This window comes from Nothobranchius furzeri, chromosome 16 (assembly GCF_043380555.1).
Source record: "Nothobranchius furzeri strain GRZ-AD chromosome 16, NfurGRZ-RIMD1, whole genome shotgun sequence".
NCBI lineage: Eukaryota > Metazoa > Chordata > Actinopteri > Cyprinodontiformes > Nothobranchiidae > Nothobranchius > Nothobranchius furzeri.
In genome coordinates, this window is record NC_091756.1 from 41168964 (window position 1) to 41187095 (window position 18132).

Here is an 18132-nt window from a genome sequence, read left to right on the forward strand (position 1 = left end):
GTATATACAGGGCTAAACGCAATCTAGACAAGAACCTAAAAATGATCATCCTTGTGAAGGTTGTAGGTAAACAGATTGTGCTATGTACGATATATATCAATAGTCAATAATTTTTTTATTAACAATTTCTCAAATCTTTACACAAGAATAAATAAATGACATCTGTTTCAAACACCACAGGAGACAGAGTTAATTAGCTTAGCCTATGCACAGACTGGAATATCTGCCCACATTTACCACATGCATTATGGTACATTCTGTACATGCACATGCCTGGCAACGCAGCACATAGTGACTTTTATTTTTAATCAATCGTTTTTGGAGCGATAAAAATACAAACAATCCAGTGCATGCAAATTCAAGAGTTAAAAGTAATTAGATGGTTAAAGGGTCAACTCTCGTGGAAGTGCTTCAGGCTAAATTTGTATTCTTGGCCACACATTCTGCACAGATACTAACTGGCAACAGAGAGCAAATGGCTGGATGAGCCAAATAACTTAGAAAAACAGTAGCATGCAAGAACCTTGATTGCTGAAGATGTGAAAGCTGACTTCAGGTTCTAAAAGTAAACGTCAACCTGCATCATACTCAAGGAGCACTAGGTTTGAGAATCACAGCTTGTAATTCAAGCTAAGTCATCTAGTCTTACTTTGGGGTTTTGATCCATTCTTTTTTCTAAAAGTTTCTACTTCTGACAGATTCCTGTGTTTAGGATCATCAAACTGTTGTTGCAGCCAAGCTTTATTGTATCTACACCCTTATTTCTACATGCAGTGTGATTTTTGCTCATAGACTTTGCTGGCATGTAGCTGAATGCATTCTCCACCAGTAGAATTTGTGTTTCTGGCTCCTGCAATAGTACCACCGATCCAACCCTGTGCTCTAGTGTTCTCATCATTTATTCTTGACATTGTGCTTTTTCTAAACATAGTGCATTGCAGAACATCACACGACCTCACTTTGTATTATTTTGTTGTTTATAAATCATGTTTTATCCATTAAAACTCCCACTCAGTTTTTATTTTTCATTCTCAATACGATAATTCTCACATTCAGAGATGATCTCATTAAAATCTTTCTGTAAAGGTCTTACTTTAAAGTGACATAAGATGGTTTTTATTTCTCACATGAAAATATATGCCTGTAAAACACTTATGTGTTACGTCTATTCCTGGTTGCTCTCACTGGTTCAAAAAAGTTGGGTGTTACTCCATCTAGCATAGTCCAGAGAAAATAAAGGTTTCCATGGGACAGTGAAAAGTCTAAAAAAGGGTTGACTCAATTAATCAAATTGGAGATATTCAAACTTTAAGATGTTGGCCAAACTGACCACATTTAGTGTATTTGTGGGATTCAAAAACAGTTTAATGAAAACATGTTTGACCCCTTTACCTTCTCAACTAGGCATCAGGCAAAATGTTAAATAATATAAATGTGTTTTTAACTATGAGACAGAAAAGTTTTTTATGCATTTGCCTCATAAATTTTCCTGAATTTAGTTGGTTGATTGTTTTCTAGTTTGTTTTATTTTGAGTTCATTATCATTAATAAGAAAAATGATATGTGTGACTTTTTGGGTATGCTTGCTATAGTTATTTTTTGTATAGTACATAAAAAACTATAAAACTGGTATAGTTACACAATCTCGTTTTTACAGTTTATCTCTGGAAATATCCTTTGAAATGATGAAAATGAATTAAATGATGTCCAGTTGTTGAAAAATATTGCCAGCTTCGCAACACATAACCATAAAAAAATCAAGTCTAAAGTACATAGAGCGTGAGATTAGCGTCTTTGGGGGATGCCACATTAGACGTCATGTTTCCTTCTGGCTGGCTCGGGGTTCTGCACCTGTCGATGACATCACACTAGATGATTGGCTGGATGTACAGCATACAGAAGTTACGTTAACCTGTTAAAAACATTTAGGCAATAAGAAACATGAATTTAATAACAGAACTGCTAAACTCTTTCCAAAATATATGTGAAATAACAGAATCAAAAAAAGAAATGCCATATATTTTGGCTGAGTGGTATTGCCGCAGTATGATGTCATCATCAGGCGCAGGAACCCGAGCAGATGCGAAAACCACAGCACCAGAAATCTACATTCAACATTTCATTCTCTTGATGGAGTTAACTGAAAGACCAGCAATGTGTGGAGAGCCACGCCGATGTTGCACGCTTTCTGCTCCACGGGTGACAATATTTACAGTAACGTTTTTTAAACTAGCTATAGTTACGGTAATATGGTATAACACTACCCTGAAATGTATGTACTGCCCTCTAGTGGCAGGAAACTACACACTGCCACTTAAAATGTAATAAAAGCCAAAGAATAAAAGACAAATATTTAGTACTTAACATTGTTCATTAAAACATATTTTCATTTACCTGCCCATTTTGCAAGGCCTCACATTAGCAAACATCTTTACACAAGTGAATAACTGCATCAGCTGCCAAAGATTTAACACACTCTGGGTACCCTAACCCACTACATTATCAACTTGCTGCTGCTGAGGTTTTTATCAACCTTTAGGAGCTATACTGCGTCTTCTCCTCTGCACTAGTCAAATGATGAGCATTGATTTAACAACTTTAATGTAGTTAAGATGTGTATTCTAAATGCTTGTGTTGTTAAAATAAAGAAATATGATGTATGAGATTAGGACTTGGTAATCAATAGATATCTAATCTTAAACAACACAGAAACACAAAACCTATATCAGGACCTCTCTAGTGGTAGAACTGAGTTAATCACAAATTCTGCAGGAGAGAACTGAAGTTACTGAGCTCTGAAGTTTCATGTATAACCTGAGCTACCTGTAGAATATGCACATCCATACGTGGGTTGTTTTCATGTGCATTGAACAACATGTTGTGCTTATTAAATATTATGGAGCACACAATTAGAATATTTTTTAAGCACTGAAACCTTTTCTGTTGCCTTAAAATTGTAAAACGGCTTATGAAAAAACAAAGATTATATGAGAGGAGGGAAAACAGATGGTGACAGAGACTATGTTCACTTTTAACCCATGTCTTCACTGGCACAAGACAGACTGCAACAGCAACAGCTTCACTGAGGCGTCCTAATGTGCTACCTTCACTCTTTGACAGCAGAGGATGAAACTCTCATGCTCTGCCTCACATTTGCCTTTTCTGTTGTTTTCCCTCTTAATTTGAAGAGCAGACCTTCCCAGACCAGCCTTTTTGCCTTGACTTCCTTCGTAACCCAACACTTCCTTCTGTCCTCAGAACAGTGATTCAGCACCCTCCCCCAACCAAACGTGCCATTGCTCCAACCAAAGAGACCAAGAATAACTGCCTCCAAAGCCAGGCGGAGGTGTTAAACATGCTCCCAGTAGCTGTGGTCCTGGTGTGTGTGTCAGACACCATTAAGCCCTCAAGCATTCACTTAGAAAAGGTCCACCATTTTCACACTAGTCAGATGCTGGCAGTAAATAAATCAGAAATACGACGGGTCAAATGGCTTGAATGCCAACCAAGCCCTAACTGGTAGGTGTTCTACCAGGAATTAGACAGAGAAAAAAAACGTATTTGATGTTCTGTATTTAGCTTGTACTTCACACACCAATTTTACAGCCTGACTTAATCTTCTGTATAATTTTTTTATTATCATTCGGTTATATATTTCACCAACATTGCTGGCACTGCCAACAGTAAGTCGGGCTCGATCCTAGTGAGAGTTGGACTCCACCAAAGCTGCCCTTTGTCACCGATTCTGTTCATAACTTTTATGGACAAGATTTCTAGGCCCAGCCAAGGTGTTGAGGGGATCCATTTTGGTGGCCTGAGGATCAGGTCTCGGCTTTTTGCAGATGATGTTGTCCTGTTGACTTCATCAGAACGTGAACTCTGGTTCTCACTGGAAAGTCAGATTCCCTAAATCTGAGACCATGGTCTTGAGTCGGAAAAGGGTAGAATGCCTTCTCCAGGTCAGGGACGAGGTCCTGCCTCAAGTGGAGGAGTTTAAGTATCTCGGGGTCTTGTTCACGAGTGAAGGAAAGCTGGAGAGCGAGATCGACAGGCGGATTGGTGTTGCATCTGCAGTGATGCGGGCGTTGTACCGGTCTGTCGTGGTGAAGAGAGAGCTGAGCCAGAAGGCAAAGCTCTTCATTTACTGGTTGATCTACGTTCCTACCCTCACCTATGGTCACGAGCTTTGGGTAGTGACTGAAAAAAATGAGACCACAGATACAAGCGGCTGAAAATAGTTTTCTCTGGAGGCAGTTTGAACCCCCCATCAGAGATAGGTTGAGAATCTCTGTCATCCGGGAGGGACTCGGAGTATACCTGCTGCTCCTCCACATTAAGATGCGACAGTTGAGGTGGCTCGGGCATCTAGTTAGGATGCCTCCTGGACGCCTCCCTGATGAGGATTTCCGGGCACGTCTAACTGGGAGAAGACCTAAAGGAAGACCCGCTGGTGGGACTATGTCTCACAGCAGGCCAGGGAACACCTTAGGATTTCCTCGGAGGAGTTGGCCAGAAAATGGATGGATGGATGGATGAATTTATTTACATACTCAGTTATTCACTGTATGTATGTATGAAATTGAGATGAGTAGACTTATGTAAAGCATCCAGTTGGGTTAACCTGTGAAGGACATGTGAAAGAGCATTTTTCCAAGAGTGCACAATGTCCCCCCCCCCCCCCCCCCCACACACACACACCACCAGTAGAAAAGCTAGAAAACACAGCAAAAATGAAAGGAAGAAGCTTGCTGTGCGAGTTTGCTGCTGTTTGAGTGTGTGCATGTGTGTGTGTGTGTGTGTGTTTCTTTATCTTTGCAAACCAAATAATGAACCTCTTACACACATGCAGTAACAAATACACTCAAATCCAGTTTGATGTCTATTCTGAGGATTACAATTCAATTCAGTTTATTTATATAGCACCAAATCACGACAAGAGTCATCTCAAGGCACTTCACGAAGTAAACATTCCAATACAGAAGATTATGCGCAGACTTTAGATATGTGGTTCTTTAAAATGTGTTTTTTCCACACTGCTGTTTAATGAGTCTCTTAATACTAAAATTGTACAAAACATAATAAAAACATCTAATATTGTCCCTGAGTCAAAGCATCTAATTATTGTATAACTCACCTCTCTTACAAAACACACTTGAAAACTCCAAATTGACGTTATATTTACCTCTAAGAACATTGCACACAACATAATCTACGTCACACTGTGAGTGAGAAAGACAAGAGCATTAACTTTGGGTGGGTGCACCCGTTCAGATGGACACAAGTCTCTATGATGAGATCAACCACTGCTGTTTCGATTTCAGATAATCAAGATCTGTCCTTGGACTTTACCTCCACCACCTGGTGTTGGGCATAAATGATCCAAAACACATTTCAAGTAGAGATGATCCTGACTTTGGTTTAGTGGGCTGGTTCTCCTGTCCATACATCTCCAGTGTGTAATCAACTCAACCTTGTAATTGTCTGACTTTGTCAGGTGTCATCCCTAAATCAGCACAAAACTTTTCACACTATCTCTACGCAGTTTATAAATGAAAAAGTATCACATGTCATTGTCCTTTTTCAATGCTTTTTAATCTTAATCCTTGTTTTGATCACCAGAGGTCCACTCAACTCCCACGAACTTCCTACATGAACTTCCAGCTTTAATCCCAAAGATACTATTTACCTTTTTCTCAAGAAAACCTGCTCACAGCATTCTTCCATCTCTGAAAATTTTTTTCCACTGCCCCGTCCAAACCAGGAGCGCCTTTCTTTAGACACACACATGCATGTATGCATGTGCACACACACACACACACACACACACACACACACACACACACTGAAGACATGATTTGTAGCTCTCCCACTCTCAGTCCTTGTGTTTTCTCAACACCTGGGTGGAAAACCGTCGCATTTTTGACAAACGGTGACAAGAAAAATCATAAGCACTCTCAGGACTGTTTTGTGTGGCTGAGACTGTCAGACTCTGAAGCTTTCAAGAGCCTCCTGAAAGTCTGGGTAAAAGCCAGCGATCTTCAATGATCACATTCTCGGGTCACCGAGTGTATGCTGCTTGGAAATAAATCAGTCAAGGCCGTGCAATCCGCAGCCTCTTGGACTGAAAGCTAACACTGGGCACGCTGAATGAACTGATGTCCTGGAAAGGCAGCGATATGTAGCTGTTTATTGAAATGTGGTATAATAATAAAAACACAGGGTGAAAGCTGATGATGTACCACAAAGACAAAAGACAACTGCAACAGCCAGAAAAGGGAAGGAAATTAATTTCTATTTAAATGAAACTGAATATAAAAAAGCCCCTGTTGCTCCAATCCATTGTCTAGAAAGAAAGTAAGCTGATTATTTTTGTGCAGGAAAAGAAGAAAACGAGGACCCTTGTCTGGTGCCCCCCCCCCCAATAAAAGTATGTGTCTGCTTTGTGAGATTAATGGTGCCCCAATATAAATAGAGTTTCACTCAATCAAAAACACACTTTCCAACTACCACCAAACAGGGGAAAGTCAGAAGGAGAAAGAAGAGTGCCTCTGAGGGGGAGGGCTCAAAGGTAGGGGTAATATTTTTCCCCTCTTCTCCCCTTTTCTCCTTTTTTGTTGCCTGCCAGTTGTAGCAACATCTGGCACTGTTTATCGCCTGGCCCATTGGTTCAGGCAGAAGGAAGAAAACTGCAGCATGAGTGCCAGCCTGGAAGATCGGTCTAAGTCAGACCATTCTGGGTGTCATTTCTTTCAATTCTACTAATGACTACAGTGCAAAGAAACCACCTTAATAAAGACATCTGAAGACTTTGGATACAGCAAAACGTTTTGTTTTATTTTTATGGGTCAACGTAACTGAAAAAGTGAGTTTGAAAATAGTCTCCTTCACCTATTTCCTGCATTAGCTTCTGATTGAAAATAGACAGTGCAATTCTAGGATCTGAAAATCCTGACAGATCTACGTCACAACATCACTTAGCATTCATGGACTCACCCATCTTGACTCGTGACAGGGAAGGCTGTTTTTGGTTTAGCATCCAGGTAAGCAGCAGAGAACGTCTTGGCTAGTAGAAGCGTACCCTTTGCATTAGCAACTCCACCACACAGCAGAACTCCTCCAGGCTTGTGTTATTTGTGGAGATCAAACATTAATGTTGCAAAGTAAACAGAGTCAGTGGTATAATTGTGTCGCTGTTATCCAACAGAGGCTAGAAGTCCAAATATCAGAATATATGGCTACATTCACGCTGCGGGCAAAAGTGCATTAAATCCGCCTTTTTCCCCACATGCGACCCATATATGATTTTTTATGACAGTCTGAACGACACAGATCCGATTTTTTTTTATGCTTTTCGTGTCACTTGAATATGTAGTACTAATTCTGGCTAGTGCGACTGCCAAATCCTCAGTGCTTATCCTGCTCGACTATCCGCTGCATGTGACACTGTCAACCATGGCTTCCTTTTGTCCACACTCTCTAGCATGGGCATCACAGAAAAAACACACACCTGGTTTGAATCGCACCTCACAGGACGATCATTCAGTGTATCTTGGCTTGGACAATCCTCTACCGTGCACCATCTTGCCACAAGAGTCCCCCAGGGCTCTGTACTAGGACCTCTTCTCTTTGCCATATACACCACCTCACTGGAGCCCCCTTCAGACAGGCCATGAAAAATGGAAATGTTCCGGAATCTGTCCGTAAGACCTTTCTGTCTGAATACAAACATCCGGATAACGTGTTCCGGAATTTATCCGGACGAAGCCCCTAGTAACACGTCCGGACTTGATACGGACAGGGTGGCTGTTTCAGACTGGTGAGGTAAAGTTCCGGACAAGAGGGAGGGGGAGGAGGAGGGGACCGGGGGACGCTGTGCGCACCTAGATAGCCCGCTGCTGTAGTATGCGGCGAACCACGGCAGCTCGCCTCCTACGGTACCGTCTAGACGCGCGACGGAGCGCTTCACACCGCTTCAGTGATTCCTTTAACCATTGAGCTTCATCATCCAGGTCTTTTATGCGTCTTCGTGTGCGCAGAATTATGCTTAAGCGCCTCGTGATTTTTATCTTGACAGGCGCTATAGAAATGATATTTTCTTCTTCTTCTTCTTAACATGAGTCCGATTTCCCGCCCACCCCACCCCCCGCCGCCATCAGACATCTGGAACTTTTCCCTGCTGTGTGAACGCAGCCGAAAGGACAAGTTCCGGTACAAAAGTGGTGTGTCTGAAAACACAGTTCCGGTTAAAAACCGGATTGAATTGTTCGCAAATGTTCCAGAATGTCTGTCTGAAAAGGGCTCTAGTGAGATCATTTGATCACATGGCTTCTCCTACCACTGCTATGCAGATGACACCCAGCTCTATCTGTCATTTCCACCGGACGTCCACACTGTCTGCACGAATATCAAACTGTCTCTCTGACATATCAAAATGGATGAAATCCCACCATCTCCAACTCAACCTCTCTAAAACTGAACTACTTGTCATCCCAGCAAAACCATCCATACAGCAAAATATCTCAATCCAAAATGACTTCCTATCTCTGGCTCCTTCAAAGGCAGTTCGAAATCTGGGTGTTGTGATTGATGAACACCTGACCTTTAAAGATCATGTTGCCTCTGTTGCTCGTTCATGCCGCTTTGTGCTGTTTAACATACGAAAGATCAGACCGTACCTAACACAACATGCCACCCGGCTCCTGGTGCAATCTACTGTCATCTCCCGCCTCGATTACTGCAATGCCCTTCTAACTGGTCTTCCAGGCTGTACTGTGAGACCTCATCAAATGGTCCAGAATGCAGCGGTGCATCTGGTCTTCAATCAGCCAAAAAGACCACACGTCACCCCTCTGTTCATTGAGCTCCACTGGCTACCGCTAGCAGCATGCATCAAATTCAAATTGCTAACACTAGCATACAAAGTCCGACATGGTACGGCTCCCATCTACCTGAATCCTCTTGCAAAGGCTTACGTCTCGGCCCGGCCGCTCCGGTCATCACAGAATCGTCGGCTAGCAGTGCCTACACCACGCTCAGGACAATCCAGACTCTTCTCATGCATCGTTCCACAAATGTGGAATGATCTACCAAGCACTACAAGAACAAGGGCTTCCTTTTTGACTTTCAAGAAACTCCTGAAGACCCTGTTCTTCTGAGAGCATCTTCTAAACTGGCACCCTCCCTGCACCCATCCCCCTCTCTACTGTCCACTCCTTGTTCCCTCCTGTCCATGATTCATCATACTGCCTCACTGCCACCTACGACTGACTGAAAATTGTTTGTTGTTGTTGTTGTTGTTGTTGTTAGCCTCAAGGGCAACATGCCGATTATAACTTGTAAGTCGCTTTGGACAAAAGCGTCTGCTAAATACATAAACATAATTCCGACACATATCTGATGTTTTTGAAAGTGACTGCAGTCTGAACGGTCATGTCGCATTAAATTAGTCTCCTACGTCACTGAGTCAGCGGAGGTGAGCATCGTGTGTGGATGTTCCTGAGGAGAAGCGCTGACAGAAGGGTTGAGGAGTCTGTTTGGACTTCCTGTTTTAAGTTTAGAAATTAAAAATACAGGAATGCATGAGAATGAGGCTGAGAGGTGCTGCTGGTGCGAAGCGTTTCGCAATTTTCTGTCTCCGTGAATGAATTAGCCTAATACCAGAACATTTCCAGTGAGTAATAATTCAGGAAGACGACGAAAATAAGGAGTAAAATAGTTTACAGTTGTTAACCCTCTCAGGCTCAAAATAAGTTTTGATAAAAGGACAAACAACTAAGTCCTTCAGGAGTACTTCAGAGTTAAAAAATGCTCATGAAATATGTATGTGGAGTAACCAGGTAGGTAGGTTTTAACGTTGCAAATCTGCAGCGCCTGCCTCAAGAGGGTTAAAACAGTTTCCAGCCCAAAACAGAATAATTAACAGGTGTAATCCTGATCCTATGGATAAACTGTCAGTGAAGGCTTTCTCATCACAACTCCACCGCTCCTGATTCGGACCGATGGTTCCGACCTTTGTGCAACTTTTTCTCTAGTGGGCATGCAGGTCGCTTTGGTACCATGGAGCATTCACACTGGAGAGCGTTTGATGTCGTATTTCAGTTGTAGTGTGAACGGCCACCAAAAAAAAATCCAATTTACTAAACACATCGGAATTGAGCATCAAGGCCTGCAGTGACTCCAAATTCTGCCGTCTGAAGGCCAACTCTGACCTTGGACAATTTTAGTTCCTTAAACAGGTGCACTAGAGTTTTGTCTCTCCAGGTAGGAGTTACAAGGTATTCATTCCTACAAGAGAGCATCTGCAAAAGTATTAAAAACATGAGTAAAGTTGATCTTTAATAAAATGCATTAGGTGATTTTGGTCATTCAGAGATGACACTATTTTACCCTCTACAGATAAATAACCTAGGTTTAACGATATATAAACTTCTGAGAGGACTAAGGAGCTAAAGACTAGTTGGAGTCAAGCACACTTTTCTAAACATACATTGAACGAGAGTGTCGAAGATATCTAGCTGCAAACACAGAGCAGCTTGACGAATAGCTCGCAAAAAAACTCTAAAAATATGAATGTGTTATTTAACTGTGACTGGAGAAGAAAAAATATATGCAGCAAGAATTTTATTTGTGGATTATTTATTTGTGAAAATGACTGGAAATGTGGGATTAGAGGTGGCGATCGCACAAAGAGGTGGAGGAGAATGAGGGACAAATTGTCCTTGTTAGAAAGTCTCCGAAATACAAAAAACACAATATAAACACAATAGCCACTGTCTTAGACCGGATCCAACAGAACAGCACTATGCCCTCTGTTGTCCTGGCAGGGAATTGCTTTGCAAAACGCCTCTGTCAGTGCGTGTGTCGCGCACAAGCCCCCATAATTCGGGTCTTAAATTGAAGCCAACACAGAAATGACAAAAATTGCAGTTCCACCCTCATCCGCTGGGGGCTGGTGTCAGAAGCGAGCAAATCCTCATTGACTCCCATGTTAAAAATACCAATTTCACTGCAGAAATAAACATGTTTACAGCCTGGTTCCAAAACATGTTTTTGGTTTAATAGATCGTGTTTACACTCATGACAACTCTGAGGGGGGGTGAATTTTTTTTTATCATTCTTCTGTTTAAGTGTATTAAAAGCCTAAAATTCTGAATAATTAATGAGCATCAGACCCACGTGACCGCAGAGCTAGCTCCGGGGAAAGGCCTCAGTCTGAGCCTCGGCCTCGCCTGAAAACTGTTCCGCGATTTTCAGTCTCTCAACTTAGACCATTAGTTGTAGCGTTTGTGCATTCTTTTTTGGATATTATTTGTGCAATTGTTGGACAAAATGACTTGCTGTCATATTAATTGCACTAACAGAATGTCCAAGGAGTCTCCAGTTCATTTTTTTCGGTAAGTAAAATAATATTTATGTATTTTAGGTCACAGCCGCTCTTGCACTAGCTGAGCTTAGATTTTAACATGTACTGTTTAACCTGTGCATTTAACATAACGCTGCATTTTTGAAAATGGGTTATAACAAGATGGTGGAGCTGGGTTCTGACTATCGGTATGGACTTATAGCGGCAGCTCAATGCATCTCTGATCGCAGCGGTGCCTGTCTGCTGCGCAGCTGCCAGCTTGTGTAGCTCTCGGGAGACCTCTGTGTTCCACCCGGTTTTACCCAGCGGTCAGCCTGGCGTATCTCTGACTCAGAAGCTCCGGGTGTTGTGCACAGTTAACTCCAGTTGTAGCTAGGGAGCTATCTCCTTTAGCTTAGCTCCCACCTCCGCATTAGCTTTGGGTTATCTTGTAGCTACATCGCTTCAGTTCGACAGGTGTCGTCATTTGATCCCAGCCTTACAGCCCCACCCTCAGCTCCACCTCTTTTCCCTTCTTTTATGGAATTGTCTGGGCTTGACGGAACCCATGACATGGCCAAAATGGTGGTGGTGGCCACCTCCCATTTTGGCTTAAAAACTTATAATTGGAGCCTATGGAAACACATTGTCCAGTATATATGTTGATGGTCTCGCAAAAGCATAAACTAGGCTTTAGACTTTAATAAATCAGAAAGTGTCGGCAATAAAAGAAACAATATCCAACATCATTTTTAAAAATTGCCTATAGGTAATCAAAGTATATAATTCAAAAGGAATTTATAAAACAATTAAGAGCTAAAATAGGAAATAAATATAGGCTGCATGGTGCCACAGTTGGCAGCACTGTTGCCCTCTGTCTATAAAGTCATAAAACATTTTCTCCTTTGCTGCGTTTTTCCCCCCACAGTGTTTGCTGCATTTTAACGTTGGACTTCATCATCAGATGCACCCAAAACTGTAGAAATCAGTTCTGTTTCTAATCAAAACAGAGATCCAGTCAATAAGTGCTGCTCCATGGCTTAAGCTGTTGTTGCAAACATCTTGCAAAAGTAATCACAACCAATACAAAGCTAGGACTACAATTATGAAAATAAACTATTTAGGCAATTTTCTTCATCACTACTTTAGCATTTGCTTCAGCGATTTTTAGAATGAAGCTATTATACAATGTATCTCACTAATTGGAAAGGTAGTTGACAGGGAGCCTTTTCTCCTGCAGAGCTTGGCATCAGAAGGTGACAGGCAGAGAGAGAATATGTATAAAAGGCAGAGATCACAGGACAATGAGGCCCATTGATACGGTGGAGACAGGACCGGGTGGCTCCAGTATGCTGAGAGCAGCTGATGGTGCACAGAGGCACCACCATGATTAGTCTACATCACATTGGCAGTCTGAAAAACCACAGTTTTAAAGCTGGAACTGCTACTCTTCATTTGTCATGATCAATGCCTCTGTTTCAAACAAAAAACACATTTTATGTTTTTGGCAAACAGCCAGAAATAAAACATCATCAGGCTTCAGAATCCCATCATTCTTTTTCTCTTTTTGACATTTCTGTTAAAAAAAATAAAATAAAAAGATCTATGACGATTTAGAGATGAACATGATTTTTCTTCGCTCTGCACTTTTTACAGACAAAGAAGTTGATTTCTCTCATCTATGCAAATAGGATTAAACTGGTAAAACTAACCCCTGAGGCCATCTGCAGGCTTAATGGCAAACTGCAAGTGAAATCATCTCAATATGCATCATGTGTATAAAAAAAAAAAAACATTCATTAGCATCCCGTGCATGTAGCTTTTTAATGACTTTGTTGACTACAGCTAATTTTCTCGGCTCTGACCTTGAACTAAATCTAAGTAACGACCCACGTTCCTCTGGTTATAGACATAAAACAGGTGTTCTGCATCCATGAGTCTGGTTAACGAACACCACTGTGCCGTTTGATGTACCTGTCTGTAAGTGCAGATAATGATCTCCCTCAGATGATAGTGCATGGGCGTCATGGTCTCGCTGACAGTATCCAGTGCCAAGTCTACTTCCTTCTTCATCCTGTGGCCATCGGGGAGAAGACGAACAAGTTGCATCACAACCTGCACAGGAGGGAAAAGCACACACACACTCATTATACAGCCTGTTTCCAGCTGAAACTCTTCAGAAAGTTTCCCTGAGTCGGGGTGAATCTGCAAACGTTAACACCTACTGTAGACTTCTATAGTTATAAATAAAAATGTCAGCATTTCTCTTTAAAATGTTTAAATGAAAGCTAAAGTTGTACAGCTGATGCAATGTAAATACTTTTTCCATTTTCTCCAAACAAAAAAATAAAACTGCTACAAATGCCATTTAGAGAGAGATGACATGTGGCTTTTGTCTGACGTTATAATAGTTCTGTGGATGATACAAAATGTGTTTATGATGTTTGTACTAAATCCCTCACATAACAATTTTAGCAATTTTATGCACATTTTCAGTACCTTCCAGAATGAGCTGCTTCAGGGCTCTGTCACTTTAAAGGGCAAACCATCCCCAAATCAACTTTTTGCTGACAGTTGTGTAAATGAGTTTAGCATTTTATAAAAATTTTTATTTTTATGTTTTTTATTAACATTCAGCCTAAACCCATCTGTGTAGCGCTATCTTCAGGTTAAAATTCTACGCCATATTTGAACTGGAATCAGCCTTTGCTGTTGGCTACTGTGACGTAGCCAGTACAGCCTGCTGCTGCTTTGGGGTATAAACAGCAGAAACTGCATCACTCCTTCTGCTGGCTTGGCCAATCACGAGCCAATACGACTCAGAGTCCCTTGCCTCCTCCAACAACATCAGTCACTGTTAAAGTGCTGCCATCTTGGTTATTCTGGCATATTTTTTCACATATAAAGTGTGGGTGGATTAAGACTGGGAGAAAACGAGCTGGAGCGGGCCACGCCCACCCATCCCTTGCTCAGGCTACTATAAGCTGAGAAGCTCCAACATCCGGCCTGCTCCTCCAGTATCAGCTGCTTTTCTTCATGTGAGAGATGGTTGTATTCTAGTTTCCCTGTTTGTGACATCACAAATGTGGACTTCTTGAAACAGCTCGTTTAGGCACATAATTCCTAAAACCAAACACTGACAGAAAACAGATGGACAGAGTATTTTTTTTACATTTGTACTTTATAGAAGCAGTTGAGACGCACATGGCAGCACAAAATGAGGAAAAAGGTGAGTTTTGCATAATACATCCACTTTAATTAAAATAAACTCATCATTTATATTCGTATTTTAACCAACAGGATGCTTTGACATTAGGATCCCTGTTACAACCTGAATCACAGGACCACAATAAAGAAAGGAGACTGGACAATACATAATTAAAAACAGCCTATAAAAGTCTAACAGCATGACCAGACTGGCAGCAAGTAACACAGGCAGAAGCCTCAGTGGTGATCAGCCTGAAGCTGCACCAAACAGGCTTTCTGCCTACACCCACAGGCCCAACCGCTCAATGCAGTCAAGGCCAGCACATCAGCCTGGAGTCGCATTCCCAAAGGTCTCAAGGTCTAAAGCTAAACAGCAAGTAACAATGAATCCAGCTGTGATCCAGCAGCTGTGATCACAGTGGAAGAACCAACAATAAAGGAAGATTATATACCTAACAGCCCACAAAAAAGCTGGTGAGGAAACTTTGGGTAATTTGAGAGTTGTACAAGGATTCAGAAATTATTAGAAATCACACGTATCCATCCCTTTTTAACCTGCAATACAATACATAACCTATTACTGAGCGCAAAGTTTGGCTAGTTTTATTTTGTCTGTTAAACCTAAAGCACAGCCATTCAGTGTGCTAATTGCATATTCTGCTGTGTTATTAATGCAATCAATGCTGCAGAAGCTTCCTTGCATTCTGTGCATTGACTCACTCCTGTCTGCACTCCTTCCACCATCGGGGCAGTTTCAGTGTGTCGACCTAATTAATGCATTGTTGCAAATGTGCGTCAGCATGTTCGTGTAAACATGTTGACCCAGCAGAAATGGGCACATTTCCATCAGCGCAGGACTTTAAACCACAGCTGTGTCATAAACATCTAGCTAACTTAGGCAAAAGACTCAGGCTCAGATCTAAGGAGTGTCTTTTATTTAAAATATTCATTTGCACGAACTTTCAATATCTATATTTTGTTGAAAGGAGTTTCTTTGCATCTGCCCTTGTTATCAGAACAGTTCAAACCCCTGAATCTGTGAATGCCTGCTGGAGTACATTACATCACAGCTTAAATCGATAAGGCAACATCAATGCTGTTTTGGCTTCTTTGCTCACAAATTATATTAGCATAAAAATAAATGTAACTTACTGAGTAAAACAGTGTTCTACCCTCCCTTTGACTAATAAAACACTTAAATCATGTCTTTAGAAACAGGTGAGAATTTGTTTAAACTCTCAAAAAGATATAACATAAATTTGTCCCCAGGATGAACTGAAGTCGCTTAGTTTCTTTGCCAGGTCTTTGCTAAAATTAGGGTCTGACTTGTTCCTCCATCAAGTAGTGGGTTGGACTTTAACGCCATGGCAACATCCTATTTGACAGTTAAGGCAACAGGGAATTTGCCTGCATCCCAGACCCTTAAGAGGCTGAATCAAAGCGCAATGGGGTTTCCATGGTAACCGGCCCATGTAACTAAGAGACTCTGGTGGCCACACTGCCATGTGACTGGCATGTGAAATCATGGTTCTGCAGTGTGTGTGTGTGTGTGTGTGTGTGTGTGTGTGTGTGTGTGTGTGTGTGTGTGTGTGTGTGTGTGTGTGTGTGTGCGCGCGTGCGCGCACATGTGCTTACATAGCTGAGGACTCAGCCGACAGACTCCGGTTACTGATTGGGTGATACAAATCTGAATCAAATGCTTAAGGCTAAAATATGAATACAAACCCATCAAAAAGGAGGAACAATTAGAGTTTGTCTTACAAATATTTGTTTATTTGAATCATAATCAAAGTTTAGGAAAAAATAAACTGAAAGTTGAAACTATTATTAAGAAGAAAGTGCATGTTTATGTTTTTATGAATGTCTATGATGCATTTTCCTATAATTTATCATCACCCTTTTATCATCTGTTTTATTCATGTCATAACATTTTTAGAAACAATCTACAAATAAGTCTAAGTTTAAATTTCTATTCTTTGTAAAAAAAAAAAAACTCTTACATCATAGCTTGATCTGGATTTAACAACTAAAATTTAGTGTAAGTGAAGTTTTTAAAACATGTTAAGAACTTTAAAATGTTGATATTTTCCATAAGTTCTTACCTCAAATTCTCCTTTTGTGTACTTTGCATCTGGAACACTCACAATCTCATCATCCGCACACTCTGGAAACCCCTGCATCAGAGAGGCAGGTTCTCATTTGGGTGATTGGAAACACTGATACCCAAAAAAACCTTTAGAAAGTTCGAGAGTGCTGCTTACTTTAAAGTGCCAGAGAGTCAGAACAGAAACAACCATGGTGGTCGTGGTCCTGCCTCTGCCGCTGGCGCAGTTAAAAACAAAAGCCGAGTGGGGATCCTCAGCCAAAGCGCTCTTCATGGCCTCTAGCAGCTTATCAAAATCCTGCAAAACAATTTTTCATTTTAACTTCATGCAGAATTTCTGTCACAAGCGTTACACACCTAAACATGCATACACATAAAATACATTATTGTCACCAAATACAAAAATTGTTATTGCAAAAACATGTAGAATAAAAGCATAATAGTTTATATTTAAATTTAAAGGAAACATTCTTATCCACTAGAGGGAGCCCAAGGCTTAATGTTTATAAGATACTTTTTTTTATGCACATATCTTCACCTCCTCCCGCAGAGCGCAGCAGTCCGTCACAGGGATGCGTTTGTATTCGAGGCCTTGGTGGGAGCTTTTGTGTTGGTTAAAGATCTCTTGAACTGTCAGGCAGCTTTTAAACATCTTCATCTGCTTCTCATGCTCTAGTATCACCTCCAACCACTTCTGAGCCTGTAGAATCTCCTCTTTCAGGGATGTTTCTAACTTCTGCAGAACAGATAAAGCATATTTAATTAGAATAAAGTGAAAAAGCTACTTAACTTACGCTTAAAGCTGTAAAAAATGTTTAAAATATTTGCTTCCTACCTCTAGAACCTGTGGATCACTCGTTGGGACAGAGATGTGCTGGTCCGGTTGTGACGATTCCCTGGGTGTAAGAATCTGTCCATTTCCTTCCAGCACCAAATCCTCCTGCAGGTTGACCCACAACACGTGGCTGTGCTTCCTCTTTTCATCCATCAGATGGGCCAGCACAGCTCCGATCGCCTGCAGAGCACACAGACGGTGAAGGCAAAGGGCCTGTAGTCCAGCTGCAGCTAACTGCAGTGGGTGTTTGAGTCTTCATAAAATAATCACGAGTCACTCCTTTGAATCTATCTGTAGCTGTGAATATTACAGATAATTACAGGGATGTAGAAGTCAATCCTGGTGATTACAACAAATAAAAAGAAACCGATTATATCATCCACTTCACTTTTATGTTAATTACAACCTCTAACAAGGCCACTAATCATCTTCCTGGTGTTCCATCAAACCAAGCAGCAATCTAGCGCAGATGAATGAGAGCGTTGGTGTTAATTTGATGAAAGAAGAAGAACGACACCGCACCTCTGATGTCGGCTGAGCCACTCCATAAACGGGCATCTTGGGCACTCGTCTGAAGTTGGCCGCCTTCATCTCTTTGACTGTGCTGAGCACATCAGGGGCCAAGCACTCATCAGCAACCTGCCC

General features: G+C 41.3%; 1 protein-coding gene across 4 annotated transcripts in view; it reads right to left on the reverse strand.

Annotated features, from left to right (window-relative positions):
* Positions 1-18132, reverse strand: part of pald1a (phosphatase domain containing paladin 1a) — a 70790-nt gene that overhangs the window by 25157 nt on the left and 27501 nt on the right. For all 4 annotated transcript variants that reach the window (XM_015963037.3, XM_015963038.3, XM_015963039.3 and 1 more), the window contains exons 13-18: positions 18010-18126; positions 17488-17667; positions 17191-17388; positions 16810-16950; positions 16651-16722; positions 13316-13456 (exon numbers count right to left, since the gene is read on the reverse strand). In XM_015963037.3, coding sequence (XP_015818523.3) covers positions 13316-13456; positions 16651-16722; positions 16810-16950; positions 17191-17388; positions 17488-17667; positions 18010-18126 — 849 coding nt within the window. The remainder of the gene's footprint in view (positions 1-13315; positions 13457-16650; positions 16723-16809; positions 16951-17190; positions 17389-17487; positions 17668-18009; positions 18127-18132) is intronic.